We start from the raw sequence: 14,486 nt of genomic DNA on the forward strand, positions 1-14,486 counted from the left end.
CCCACAGCCCTGGCACAGCTCAAGGATATGGTCTTCGATTTCTGATGCCATCTTGTCACAGTTGACCCCATAGTCCTTGTAATCGTCTAAAAGAGATTCGGGAAACACAGACATCAGCTGGAGATGACCTTGGCAGTGAGGCCTGCTTGGACAGGGGACTCTAACATCCTGTACCACTTTCAGGGTGCTGAGGAAGACTACCTCTCCCTGACCTTGGGAAGCCCTCCCTCCCCCGTCCCTGGCCCAGGCCCTCTCACCGTCCGCCTTCAGGGCTGCAGAGAGCATCTCCACACACTTGTCCCGGACAGAGTCCCCCGTGAGATAGCAGGGCGCCAGGACGCAGACGGAGGGGGCAAAGGTGGGGCTCGAGGGGCTGCTGGGTGTTCTGGGAGTCTCTGCTTTCGATTTGCCACTGTTTGATCTGAGGATGAAAATCAGTAATAGACATTTTGACATTAAGTGAATAAAGCATTTACTGAGCACCATTCTAGATGTCTTTATGGACGATCTCCTTTAATCCTCATAAAAACCATATGAGGAAAGTACTATTTTTTTTTTGTTTTTGGCTGCACAGCATGTGGGACCTTATTTCCCCGACCAGGGATCGAGCCCGAGTCCCCTGAATTGGAAGCGTGCAGTCTTAACCACTGGATGGCCAGGGAAGTCCGGAAGGTACTGTTTTAGGCACGTGACAAGGATCATCTCATTTAATCCTCCTAACAACCCCATGAGGTCTGTACTATACGTAGCCCCATTTTAGAGTTATATTTTAAAGTGCATTTTAGAGAGGTGCATTTAAAGATGCATTTAAAATAATATGACAGGTCACATATCTGGAAACCAGTAGAACCAGAATTGAAACCCAAGAGGGTGAACTCTGGTACCCAGGCACTTAGCCAACCACTGTGCTCTACTGAGAGGTTACAGAAAGTGTAACGATGCCAATAACTCTAACATCCACCAGGCACCATGCTAGCTGCTCTCTCTATCTGCTCTCACAGAACCATCTATTCACTCATTCAATAAATATTAGGCACCTGTTTTCCAGGTACTGTGCTAAGAACAAAGGATAAAGCAGACAAACCAGAAAAGTTCCCTCACTACAGTCCAGTGAATAATGAATTTGCCACCACTTAAGAGAATTGTCTTTAACCACGTGCCAGGAACTGTGCCAGGCACTTTAGGAGCATTTCCTAATTTGATCCTCACAGCAGTCCTTGGAAGTAGATACTGTAAATCATCCCCATTTGCAGATGAGGAAACAGAGTTACACTACTGAGATCTGCCTAAAGTTACAACGCTAAGATTTGAACCTAGATCTACCTGATTCCAATGTCTATGCTCTTGACTCCTATGATACACTGCCTAAGAATGATCCCATTTTGGTTTTGGCTTAAAAGACCACAAATATATATGAACCAGAAGGAGAACCATGTGTCTTAGCTCGGGCTGCCATAACAAAATACTATAGACTGCATGACCTAACAGAAATTCATTTCTCACAATTCTGGAGACCGGGAAGTCCAAGATCAAGGTGTTGGTTTATTTGGTTTCTGGTGAGAGCTCTCCTCCTGGCTTGTAGACAGCCTCTTTCTTGCTAAGCCCTCACGTGGTGGAGAGAGAGCAAGTGAGCTCTCAAGGTGTCTCTTATAAAGATGCTAATCCTATTGGATCAGGGTTCCACCCTCATGACCTCATTTCACCTTAATTGCCTCCATAAAGGCCCTATCTCCAAATACAGTCAGATTGGGGGTTGGGGCTTTAACATATGAATTTTGAGGGATCACACATATTCAGACCATAACACCATGTTAATAGCAATTATCTCTCTGAGATGGGATTATAGGAGATTTTCATTTTCTTCTTTCACTTATACATATTTTCTAAGTCTTCTATAAAGAATATATCTATTGATACTTTTGTCATGAGAAACACTTTTTTTGTTTGTTAACATTTGACAATCGTGAATGGTCCCTCTGTGCTGATGGCTCAGACCAGAAGCTTCCTGTCTTCCTGTTCTCAAGAAGCCGCCAGCAAAAGGTGGAAGCAACCCAAGTGTCCATCAGTAGATGAATGTACGAATAAAATGTGGTATATAACACAATGGAATATTATTCAGCTATAAAAGGAATGGATTTCTGAAACATGCTACAACTTTGAAGACATTATGATAAGTGAAGTAAGCCAGATACAAAAGGACAAATATTGTAAGCGGCCACTAATATGAAGTACCTAGAGCAGTCAGATTCATAGAGTAGAATGGGGCTGGGGGAGGGGAGAATGGGGAGCTATTATTTAAAGAGTATAGAGTTTCAGTTTCAGATGATGAAAAAGTTCTGGAGATGGATGGTGGTGACGGTTGTACAGCAATATGAGCGTACTTAATACTAGTGAAGATGATGCTGGGCTTCTGAAAAGTCAAGCCCAAGAAATTGTGTCTGGGAGTGAGGCTGGCTGAGTAGCTCAAGCTTCCCAGTGTTAAAAACCTGGGGTTACAAGAGAATCCCATCTGACAACTTGCTGAACACTGATCAGTGTGAATTCTGCCGTCTGCCTCCTCGTCCCCCAACTTGTGCTGTTTGTCCTAACCTTGGATCCCCTCTGTCACCATAGATACCCTTGGACCACTGAGAGTTTTGTGTTCTCTGGAGCCTTGAAGCTCCTCAAAGGTGTCTCAGTGCTGCCACAGAAGTGGGGTGGTCTGAGGAGGGAAGGCTCTCCCCTTTTAAGGTTTATGGTTTTTTTTTCATAGTTCCCCAACCTGAGATTGAACCCAGACCCAGGGCAGTGAAAGCACCAAGTCCTAACCACTGGACCACCAGGGAACTCCCAAGGTTTACATTTTGAATTCCCAAAAATTTTGTCCAAAGGGATTCCCTAGCTTTTATTTTTTTAATGCAGTTTGAACTTTACTCTTCTAGATTAATTTACCCTGGATTCTACCCAGCTCTGTCTGACAAGTGGGTTGCCTGGCAGCAGAGCACAGGGAGGGACAGGGAAGCTGAGATCCAACCAGCTCTCTCCTGTAGTCAGATTTCAGCGGGAGTAAAGGTGTGGGTGCGGGAAGGCTGGGAAGGGTATAAACTCTAAAGTCTAAGGGCTGCCTGCGACCAAAATGAATCCCCCTGCACCCAACCCTGGTCTCAGCCCCTGGGCTCTCACCTGCACAGCCACAATAGCCCCAAAGCTGGTCTCCTCTTGCCCTCCTTACAATCTATTTGCCACACAGCAGCCTGGAGGGTTGCTGATCCCATTGCTCCCCTGCTTCTGACCCTCTAACAGCTTCCAATCATTTTCAGCATAAAGTCAAACTCCTCACCATGGCCTCCTACCCTCCCCTCTACATCTGGCCCCTGTCTTCCCTTCTGACCTAATCTCATGCCCCACTCCCCTCACAGTTCACTGAAGTCCCCCACTGCACTGCTGCTTTCTGTTTCTTAAATACACCTATCACTCCCACCACAGTGCCTTTGCACTGGCTGGTCCCTCCTCCTGGAAGTCTCTTCCTCCTCCAGCTTTTCCTACAACTGATGACTGGTGCTTTCCCACCAGGCAGGTCTCAGCTCAAATGTCACATCCTCAGGGAGGCCTTCCCTGACCACCTCAGCCAAGCCGACTGTCCTGCCCCGTAACTCTCTAGCACATGACCTGATTTCTTTCATTCACAGCACTTATCCAAGTCTAAAATTAACTTGTTTATGTGTTTATAAACACTGTCTGCCTGCATCTCCAGATTACAGGTCCCAGAGTATGAGGACCCCATCAGCTGGCTCACCACTGTCTTCCAGCACCTGTGACAAGGCTCTAGGTAGACACATGATAAATCTCTGTCAAATGAATGAATAGATGAGGAATTGAGGGAGTTGGCCACAAAGAGATGAAAGGCACATCCAGGGCTCTAGACAGAGCTGAAATGGGCAGGGGCAGGTCCTGTTTGGAAAACCAGCTGCCCCACTTCTCTAGGCTTAAGAGACGGATCTCCCTCTGAGCCAGCATCTGTCAACTCCCACAACCTGGGCCAACCCATCTCCTACAGCTGGGATGGAGCCCCAGATTCTTCCTTGTGCTGCCCTTCACTGACCTGTGTGCCCATCACCACATCCTCAATGTCTAGCACTCACCAACCGGGAGCCACCAGGAGTCAGTAGCACACTGTTTGGAAGGAGGCATAATAGTAAGAAACATTAACAGCAGTTGTCATTTTGGAGACAGCCACACTGGGGTGGTATATTTATTAAGAACCCAGGCCCCAGAGTCAAACTCCCAGGTTCAGTGTCCGACAGCACCACCTAGTAGCTATTTGACCTTGGGTCAGTTCCTTAACCTCTAGGTGCCTCAGTCTTCTCACATGTAAATGGAGAAAACAATAGTACCCACATTCCAGAGTTGCTTAGAAGAATAAAGCACCTAAGGGAGTTCCAGACACAGACTGCTTACAGAGATTGCCACATTAAGTGTGAGTATTATTACTAAGCATTATGCATATATTGAGTACTCATTTGGGTTAGGGATGGTGCTAAGCATTTCGTTATCTCATTTGATCCTCACAGTGACCTTGAGAGGTGGGGTCATAGTTATCCCCATCTTACAGTTCAATAGACTGAGGCTCAGAGAGTTGAACTGACTCTCTCAAGGTTACCCAATTTGCAAATGGCAGAGTCAGACCACACATCTAGCTCTGTCTGCCTTCCAAATTCTTTTCAACACATCTCACTGTGTCTCTAAAAAGCGCAGAGTTTTCCAGAGTCCCCTTACCTGGACTAGGCTGGGCTGCCTGCTGTATTTTCCCCCCCGCACCTTCCTGGCAAGGCACTCCCAGTCTTAGTCCCTCCTCTTGGCTAGGAGCTGGCTGGCTGGCTGGGATTCGTGTCTGGACGGCATATCAGGCAGCCACGCTCACTTTGCTTTCAATGCACATGATTGGGAACTGCGCCAAGTTGCAGAGAGGGCATCATCGGCGGGGGCGGGGGTGGGGGTGCTGGATTTGTCAGCAGCTTCCTTCTGCTCCCCGGATGTGGCAGTGCCAGCACCAGCCTGTGGTCTGACATCACCAATTCCTTAAAAAATCCTCCTGCCCCAGGACTGAGCAGAGGCCCCTGGAGGCCCGTCTTGCTGCTCCTATGCGCCACCTCGAGGGCATTTTGGTTACTGCACCACCACCTTGACGAAACTGCTAGGTGGGGGGAAAACAAAAGTCAACCGATTAAGACAAATGGTTCTAAGGGCAGCTGGCAAAGCGCAACCTTATTCTCTGTCACAGTGGTGGCCTTTGTGGTCTGTCCCCTGGTACTCCAGCTACAGTTCCCCGAGCACCATGCTCACTCATACCGCCACACCTCTGCATGTGCCATTCCCTCTGCCTGGGATGCCCTCAGTTGGCTTGTCTACCAGGCAATTCGTCTTTCACTTCTCAGCACAAATACTCTCTCTTCCCTGAAGTCTCCTTTGACTTCTCCAGTCATGTTGAGATACTGTGTTCCCAGTATGCGTTATATCTTCGAAAAACAAGCATTTTGGTGTCTGCCTCCACACTAGTGATTAGCTGTGTGAAGGCAGAGATCATGAGTTTATATCTTTGCCTGGCCTTAGAGGCCACAAACTGGTGGGCTACAGATGTGTTTTGTTTGCCCTACTGTGTCTTAGAAAAATCTGAATATGTTGCCAATATATAAAATTGGGCGTTTCTTATGAAAATCGAATTGGCCAACTTTCCTTCAAAAATTGGAAGGCATGGCACTCTGGGCCTGCATTTCCATAAAAGCATCAACCAGCTGGGGTTGGGTAGTGGGTATCCCCTTCAGACGGGCAGGTACTCTCCACTAGTCACCCAGTGTGTAAACATGCCCTTGACCCCTGCAGGATGTTGAGTTTGCAAGAAGGTGCTCAACAAATATGCTTGCTGAATGAATGAATGAATGAGAAAGATAAAATAGAGAGGTAGAGAGTGCAGGAAACAGTCTGGGGAGTGGATAAAGTGAATTCACAAGACTTGCTTCTCTTCCTTTGGGTTGCCCACCCCCAATACGGAACCAGCAAGAAATGGCACAACTACTGGAAGGCCAAACATACTCTGCTTGACTGACCTTCAGAGAAAGAATGCATTATGGGAAGGGTGCCAAGAGACTTCCAGGCCACAAGGCAAAGTAAGGAGAGGAGCCTGAAGGTATAAATCCTTACACAAATGCCAAATGTGTTTATTATAACATCGAACCCAGAAATGGGTTAGTGCTCAGTGCTTCATTTTCGGATAGGACAGTCCTTCTTTCTGCAGGGCTGTCCTTCACATCCGGGACATTTAGCATCTCTGGCCCCTGCCTACTCAATTCCAGTAGTGCTCTTCTCCTCCCTCCCATTATTACATTATATTACAGACCAGATGTTTGTGTCTCCCTCAAATTCATATGTTGAAGCCCTAACTGCCAGAGTGATAGTATAAGGAGGTGGGGCCTCTGAGAGATAATTAGGTTTAGATGAGGTCACAAGGGTGGGGCCCCATGATGGGATTAATGCCCTTATAAGAAGAAGAGAGGGCTTCCCTGGTGGCACAGTGGTTGAGAGTCCGCCTGCCGATGCAGGGGACACGGGATGCAGGGGACACGGGTTCGTGCCCCGGTCCGGGAGGATCCCACATGCCGCAGAGCGGCTGGGCCCGTGAGCCATGGCCGCTAAGCCTGCGCGTCCGGAGCTTGTGCTCCACAATGGGAGAGGCCACAACAGTGAGAGGCCCGTGTACCGCAAAAAAAAAAAAAAAAAAGAAGAGAGAACACAGACTGAAAGCTCCCTCTCTCTGTCATGTGCAGTCACAGCGAGAAGGTGGCTGTCTGCAAGCCAGGAAGAGGCTGCTTTAGACCAGGATGATGCTGGAGCCTCAATTCCTAGGCCTCGCCCATGGCAGACGTTGCTAACTGACTACAAAACTTCTTTCTTCTGACGTAGGATGCAGCCTCAGATTCGCTCTCCAAGCACTCCAGAGAGCATCCACTCAATGGCTGGAGCTGGCACTCGGCTGCCAGGGTGGGGTGATGCAACACAACAGCCCCATCAGCATCCCGGGCCTGTTTTATCTTCATGAAACCTTAAACGACCTAATATTTGAGCCTCTTCTTTTCTTTCCAATGTCAGTCTTACTGGTGCGTTAGGCCTAACATACCTGGGCAGCTCCCACACATGCTCCACTAGAAGCCAACACCCTTACCACTCCCTCTGGTCATCCCAGCATCCAGTACGGCCCCTGGACCTTAATCATTTGCCTTGATAGACCTCTAAGCCACTTCCTGGCCTGCCTTGCTCTCCCCTCGCCCTGCTTCTCCTGCTCTGACCTCTGACCTCCCTCCTGGACGATAGTTCATACTCCTCTCTCCATCCACAGTCTCTCCTTGGTGATCTCATCCAGGTTTGTGGCTTCAAATGCTAGCTACACATTAATGACTGAAATTTATATTTCCAGCCCAGGATTTCTTCCTGAATTCCAGCCTCGTTTAAGCTATTGCCTATTCAACTTCTTCACCTGAATGATTTATACACCCCTAAATCCAACATATCCAAACCTGAACCCTTGATCTCCCACCTCAAGCCTGATGTACACACAGTCCTCCCCATACCAATCCATGGCGACGCCATCCTTGCAGACGCTCAAGTGAAAAGTCCTGGAGTCATCCTGACACGTATTCTTCTCTCGTACCCCACATCCAGTCCGTCAGAAAATCCTGACCGCTCTCCCTTCAGAATATACCCGGGGTCCCCCACTTCTCCCCACATCCACTGCTGCCACTCTGATCCAAGCCACCATCATATCTTGCCTGAATTATGGAAACAGTCTCCTGGCTGGTCTGTCTGCTTCTGCCCCTGGCCCTAACAATCTAGCACAGCAGCTAGAGGGATCCTGATAAATTCGGTCATAGAATTTCCACGCTCAGCAGTCTCCAGTGGCTCCTGTTTCACTCCATCTTCCAACTCCCCCCCTCGCTTATTCACTGCAGACCCACTGGCCACCTCACTGCTCCCTGACCCTGCCAGGCACACTCCCACTTCCGAGCACTTGGTTTGGAATGACCCCGATGTCTGCCAGGCTAATTCCTTCAATTTCTTTCACCTCCTCAACGAGGGCTCTCCTGACCACTGCAGTGACCATCCTTCCCCAATCCCCCTCACTCTGCCCTATTGTTTTCCATAGCATTTATCACCTTTTGAACCATCGTGTGCTTTACTTATCATATGTATTACCTGTCTCCCCCATGAGAAAAACAGGCCTCATGCCTGTGGGGATTTTTGTTTCTTTTGTTCACTGCTATATCCTTGGCACCTAGAACAGTTCTTGGCACATAGTAGGCCCTCAATAAATATTTGATGAATGAGTGACTTGATGATTTAGGGTAGATACCCTAACCAGTGCTGCCCAAGCCCAGAGATCCCAGTCCAGGTACAGTCTCTCAAGACCCGTTCTCATTGGGTTCGACTTGACCTTGAGAATGTTCCCCAAACAGTGATGGGGCAATAGTGATTGGTCAGCCACCCCAGTGAAGGAGCCACACCTCTGATTCAGAGGCCCACCGAGTCTTACTGTGTGGTCTTAGAAATCAGAGGCAACATAAGATATGACGTTTCCTCCTCTCCCCTGCCTCGGGCTTCCTTCAGTAAAACAGAGAGAGACAAACATGCTGAACAGGACTGCTGGGGTGGAGAAGTCCATGGTTTCCTTTACCTTTCCATCGATGGTCTTTTTGGAGAGGAGGTGGCCGAAGACTTGGAGTCCACAGAGTCTCTCCTGAAAGAAAAGAAACTGGAGATGAGATACTCTCATAGGCTAGCATGAGTACTGGTCTAGAGAGCTCAGAGGCCGGAGAGAAGGCATCCTGGAGCCAGGCCTGCTGCGCTGAGGATGACGAAGCCCACCTGGGCCACAGCTGCCTGGGAGTGAGAGCTCCAGGAGGTGCTGGCTGGTCACCCTCCCCTCCCCTCCATCAAATGAATTAATACGAGGGAAGGAAACCAAGATCTGCCAAGCACCTAATATGTGTCAGATATGTTACATGTGTTATGTCATGTGTTACTAATTATTAATAACTAATTCTCAGCAGCCCCTTCCTCCTTGCTGACAGGCAGGCCTTGGCTAGCTGGAATCGATGGATTGGAATTCCTGGGATTGTCAATTCTCATGAGGAGTTGGAGAAGATCAGCTTCAGACTCTCCTGTGGGCGCCTTAAGAGGAGGAGAGAAGCACGTGGGCCTTGGAGCTAGAAGAGCTGGGTTTAAAACGGCAAGTGAAAAAGCAGGATACAGGACTTTGCTGGTGGTCTAGTGGTTAAGACTCTGTGCTTCCGCGGCAGCAGGGCATGGGTTTGATCCCAGGTTGGGGAAGTTTCGCATGCCACACCAGTGCGGCCAAAAAGAAAAAGAAAAAAGCAGGGCACAAATTTAGATGCATACTGTGTCTTAAGTCAGGCAAGAAAAGTAATGCTTAGGAGGGGAAAAGATGAAAAGAAAATACATCCAAATGCTAACCATGGTTATATCAGGGTGATGGGATTAGAAGGGAAAAGTTTCCCCCCATTTTCCAAAATACATGTAGCCAGTCTTTATACGGTAGAATGCATTTCCCCCTTTTTTTGGTTTTATCATTTTAATCTGCTTGTAAATTGTAACTCCCCATGTCACTTACCCAGCTCTCCTTTTTATTTATTTTTAAATATTTATTTATTTACTTATGGCTGCATTGGGTCTTTGTTGCTGCACGTGGGCTTTCTCCAGTTGCAGTGAGCAGGGGCTACACTTCATTAGTGTGCAGGCTTCTCATTGCGGTGGCTTCTCTTGTTGCGGAGCACGGGCTCTAGGCACGCGAGCATCAGTAGCTGCGGCACGCGGGCTCAGTAGTTGTGGCTCGCAGGCTCCAGAGCGCAGGCTCAGCAGTTGTGGCGCATGGAGTCAGCTGCTCCACGGCATGTGGGATCTTCCCAGACCAGGGCTCGAACCCGTGTCCCCTGCATTGGCAGGCGGATTCCCAACCACTGCGCCACCAGGGAAGTCCCCCAGCTCTCCTTTTAATTCCAGCACAAAGTATCACCTTCTAACAGACTATTTGTTTAGTTATTTTATGCATTGTCCGAGCACCTCTCATGTAAATTTCGAAAGCAGAATTTGGGGGGTTTTGTTCACTGTGGTGGACGCTGTCTCTGCTGAGCCCACATCATTCCTTGGGCACTCCTTCTCCCAAGTCCACTGGGGCCCAAGGGCTTCCTCCTGCAAAATCCCCTGGGCCTCTGCCCCAGGGAGTTCTCCATGCCAGCCAGCGCCAGCAGACCGGTAGGCAGGAAGTGCTGGGGAGTTAGCCCCAGGAGCAGCCCTCAACCAGACACATGGAAATAGGTGGGCAAATACCCCAGCTTCCTCGGCCCTCCAGAGGGTGAGTTGAGGTGTGTTCTCCACTGCTCTCCAGCGGGATGTAAGCCCTGGTGACCCAGGGCAGTTACCTGACCACGAACGCACCCTGTGCCAGTTCCCTTCCCTTCCCTGTCTCACTTCCTCACTCCTCTGTCTGCATTTCCTGAAATCACTTCCCAAATAAGCCTCTTGCACTTGAATCCGTATCTCAGGGTCTGCTTCTGGGAGGCCCAATCTAATATATTCAACTGACTTCTCCCAAGTGAATAGAACAGTGCCTGGCACAGAGTAGGTGCTCTATAAATGTTTGTTGCTGAATGCTATGAAGTCGAACAGTAAAGGAATATTTTAAAAAGTGGAAAAAGAAACCTGCCCGGGGGTAACAACTGTTAGGTTTAATGTCCTTCCTTCCAAATCTTTTTCTACACGCATACAAACATATATGACATTTATCATTCTAAAAAGGGAGGCAACGACGATTTGACTTGTAATCCCAGCCCTGCCCCTGGGCAGGTCATGTTCTCTGAGCATCGGTTCCCTCATCTGTCAAATGGAGAGTAAAGGACCTATGTTTGGGGGCTGGCTGGGAAGAAGAATTTAGATCATTAACATCCCTACAGCAGTTCCCACCACAAAGCTGTCCTCCATACTCCATAATCCTAGGTATCTGATTTCTGGTCTTCCAGATTATGCAAGGTTCCTGCATGGATTTCCAGCTCCCATCTCATCCTCCAGGTGGTCCGGGAGACAGTGGGTGAGGAAGGTTCAGGGGCCAGCTCTAATTATCCTGTGGACCAGACTCATCCAGCTCTGGACCTTTGCCCCAGCTTAAACACAGGGAGAGGCAGCAGAAAGGGAGAGGGGCAGAGACCCTCCTTCATATGCCCCTCCAGTCCCACACGGGGCCCTGGGAGTTCCTCTGCAGGGTTCCTCCCCAAGTGCCCCATGGGGATGGACAGGTGCAGGCAGAGCCGGAAGCTGAAATTCTTGCAGCGGGAGAAAGGAGGGAAGATGTGAGCCTCTCGCCACAACTCCCGAGACTCCCCATTTTCTGGCCCTTCCTCATTGCTTTTCCTTTCAGAACAAACCAGAAATATTCCGCAGTTTTTGCAAATGATTATGAAAACTATTCAGGAACATGAGAAAATGCCTAGAATACACTAGGAAGATAACTGAACAGGGATGTAATAGTTTGTAGACTCTGCCTACAGGAATTGGGAAATTATGTATGTAAGTAGATCAGGACAGGGAGGGAAGAGAAGAAAATGAAAGCTGTTTCATTTGTCAGAAGTGGCAAACTGTGAAGAAATATTTTAAGTTCTTACTTTACATTGTACTAATGTGGTTATACTGTTTATATAATAAATAATGATAATGAATTGTCATTAAGAAAACTAAAAAGAAAGGAAGTTCATCAACTGAGCTGAAATAGGACCCCTGTCCACTAGATTCTCCCAGCAAGGTGGGGGGACCACTGTCTGCTCAGCCATGGTGACAGCTTCATCTCATAGCTCCAGCTGTGAAAAGTGAGCTGGCATTCACAATTCAATGCCCCAGGATGTTATCTGTAAAATGCTGGTTACAACACAGTACATACAGTGAGGTCCCAATTCTATTAAGAAAATACAACTCTCTCTATGTTCTTAAAAAAGATGAGAAAGATATACATCAAAATGTTAACAGTGTTATTTTCTTCTTGTGTTTGACTTTCTAAACTTTTTATAAAAATGTGACTCACCGTTGAAATAAATAAATATATTATGTGAAAATGCTACAAAATAGAACACAGAGTTTAATTCCATTTTATGAATACAATAAGTATTTCATGGGTAAATGCATAGGAAAAATTCTAGAAGGATATATATATGTGTATGTATACACACACACACACACACACACACACACACACACACACATTTTATATATAGTGAGATAATGATGCTTAGGCCATAATACTGAGTCTCAGAGTCTAAGGGTGTGTGTAAGTGATTAAGTTCAGCCCAGAATTTGGCTTTCTGCTTTCCAACCGTCTCCTTGCCATTACCTATTGTCCTTGTAGGCCTTTAAAAGAAATCCCTTTGCTGATCATTCAGTGGGATTTGGGGACAGAGCAAAAGGAAACACCTGTGTTCAGGCTGCCATCTGTTCCCAGATGTCTGCACTTGCTATTCCACAGGCTAGTCCCGTAGCCCATTTGGTCTCCTCAGCCTCTGTCTTTCAACTACATCTCACAAGATCCTGAGGCTTCATTTGCTAAGGTGCTCAGAACCAAACAGTGGCTCCAGACATGGCCAGACCAGCCAGAGCATGAATTTTCCACAGGGGACTGCAATGGTACAGCCGGGCCTAGAAGTATTCAATAAATGCTCACTCCATGCTGGGCACGGTGGCTCACAGGATCCCTGGCAGCCAACCTTCTAACCCGTTTGGGAAAACCAAACACACCATGTGAAAAGTTAAATGCCAATCAGGATTTCTCCAAGTGGGATATAATTGCAAAATTAGCAAAATGAAAGGAATAGAACATACAAAAGATTACACAATCATTTGACAAGTACTGCATTTTAAAAAGCAGACTATAAAATTGATGATGACTATAGAAAACAAAGAGAAAATAGAAAGAAAAAACATATACCAAAATATTAATAGTGATTGTTTTGGGGTGGTGGGGATGTGAGTGATTTTTTTTCCTACTTTTTATTATTTATTTATTAAAATTTATTTTATTTATTTATTTTTGGCTGCATTGGGTCTTCACTGCGGCATGTGGGCTTTCTCTAGTTGCTGCGAGCAGGGGTTATTCTTTGTTGTGATGCGTGGGCTTCTCATTGCGGTGGCTTCTCTTGTTGCAGAGCATGGGGTCTAGGCACAGGGGCTTCAGTAGTTGTGGTGCACGGGCTCAGTAGTTGTGGCTCGCAGGCTCAGTAGTTGTGGTGCACGGGCTTAGTTGCTCCGTGGCGTGTGGGATCTTCCCGGACCAGGGCTCAAACCTGTGTCCCCTGCATTGGCAGGTGGATTCTTAACCACTGCGCCACCAGGAAGGCCCTAAAAGTACTGTTGTTCTGATTTCAAAAGCAATACAGAATCATTGTGAAAAAAACAATACAGATGAAAAAATTTTATTGTAAAAACAGATGAAAAAATTTTATTGTAAAACATAGAATATGAAGCTCTTCTTAATTACAATCACACAGATACAATTTTGTTTTTTTAAAGATGGTTTCATTATTTTTTCTCATTTCAAAATTGGTACATATTTATTGGGAAAACATTAGGAATACAGAAATTTGCAAAAAGAAGAAGAGGGACTTCCCTGGTGGTCCAGTGGTAAAGAATCTGCCTTACAATGCAGGGGGCACGGGTTCAATCCCTGGTCAGGGAACTAAGATCCCACATGGCGCGGGGCAACTATACCCGCGTGCCACAACTACTGAGCTCGCGCACCTCAACTAGAGCCCGCGTGCCGCAAACTACAGAGCCCACACACCCTGGAGCCTGAGCGCCACAACTAGAGAGAGAAAACCCGCACGTCATAACTAGAGAGAAGCCCGCGCACCGCAACGCAAGATCGTGCATGCCTCAACGAAGATCCCGCATACCGCAGCTAAGACCCGATGCAGCCAAAAATAAATAATAAATAAATAAAAATAAATCTTAAAAAAATTAGATCTTAAAAAAAAAAAAAGATGAAGAAAAAAACCTCTCAATCTTACCACCCAGAAATAATCACTATTACCATCCTGGTGTATATCCTTCATGTTTTTTTCCTATGCATGTACATAAAATTCACTTAATTAATTTTTATAAAAATGGAATCAAACTATATAGTACACTATATAGTACACAGCTTCACTTAATACTTAGTGAATATTTTTCCACGTCATTAAATATTCTTCCATTCTCTCCATGGGGGCCCTATTGGCATTTTGAACATAATAAATGGTTCTTTGGTGTGTAGGACTATTCTGTGCATTGTGGGAAGAGTAGCACGGAGCATCTCCTCTGCCCCACAGTTATTTTTACAACTAAAAATAGGAGTAGTGTGGTGGAGGTATATCTTCCTCCTGGTCAAGAAACACTCCTCCTATAGCATCATTTCCTAAAAACAC

The 14,486-nt window shown here is 46.9% G+C and overlaps 1 protein-coding gene across 2 annotated transcripts in view; it reads right to left on the reverse strand.

Moving 5' to 3' along the window:
- TCEA3 (transcription elongation factor A3) overlaps window positions 1-14,486 on the reverse strand; it is a 36,983-nt gene that overhangs the window by 14,201 nt on the left and 8,296 nt on the right. For both annotated transcript variants that reach the window (XM_060015884.1, XM_060015892.1), the window contains exons 5-7: window positions 8,702-8,764; window positions 258-421; window positions 25-86 (exon numbers count right to left, since the gene is read on the reverse strand). In XM_060015884.1, coding sequence (XP_059871867.1) covers window positions 25-86; window positions 258-421; window positions 8,702-8,764 — 289 coding nt within the window. The remainder of the gene's footprint in view (window positions 1-24; window positions 87-257; window positions 422-8,701; window positions 8,765-14,486) is intronic.

The sequence above is a fragment of the Delphinus delphis genome, chromosome 1, assembly GCF_949987515.2.
Source record: "Delphinus delphis chromosome 1, mDelDel1.2, whole genome shotgun sequence".
Taxonomy (NCBI): Eukaryota; Metazoa; Chordata; class Mammalia; order Artiodactyla; family Delphinidae; genus Delphinus; species Delphinus delphis.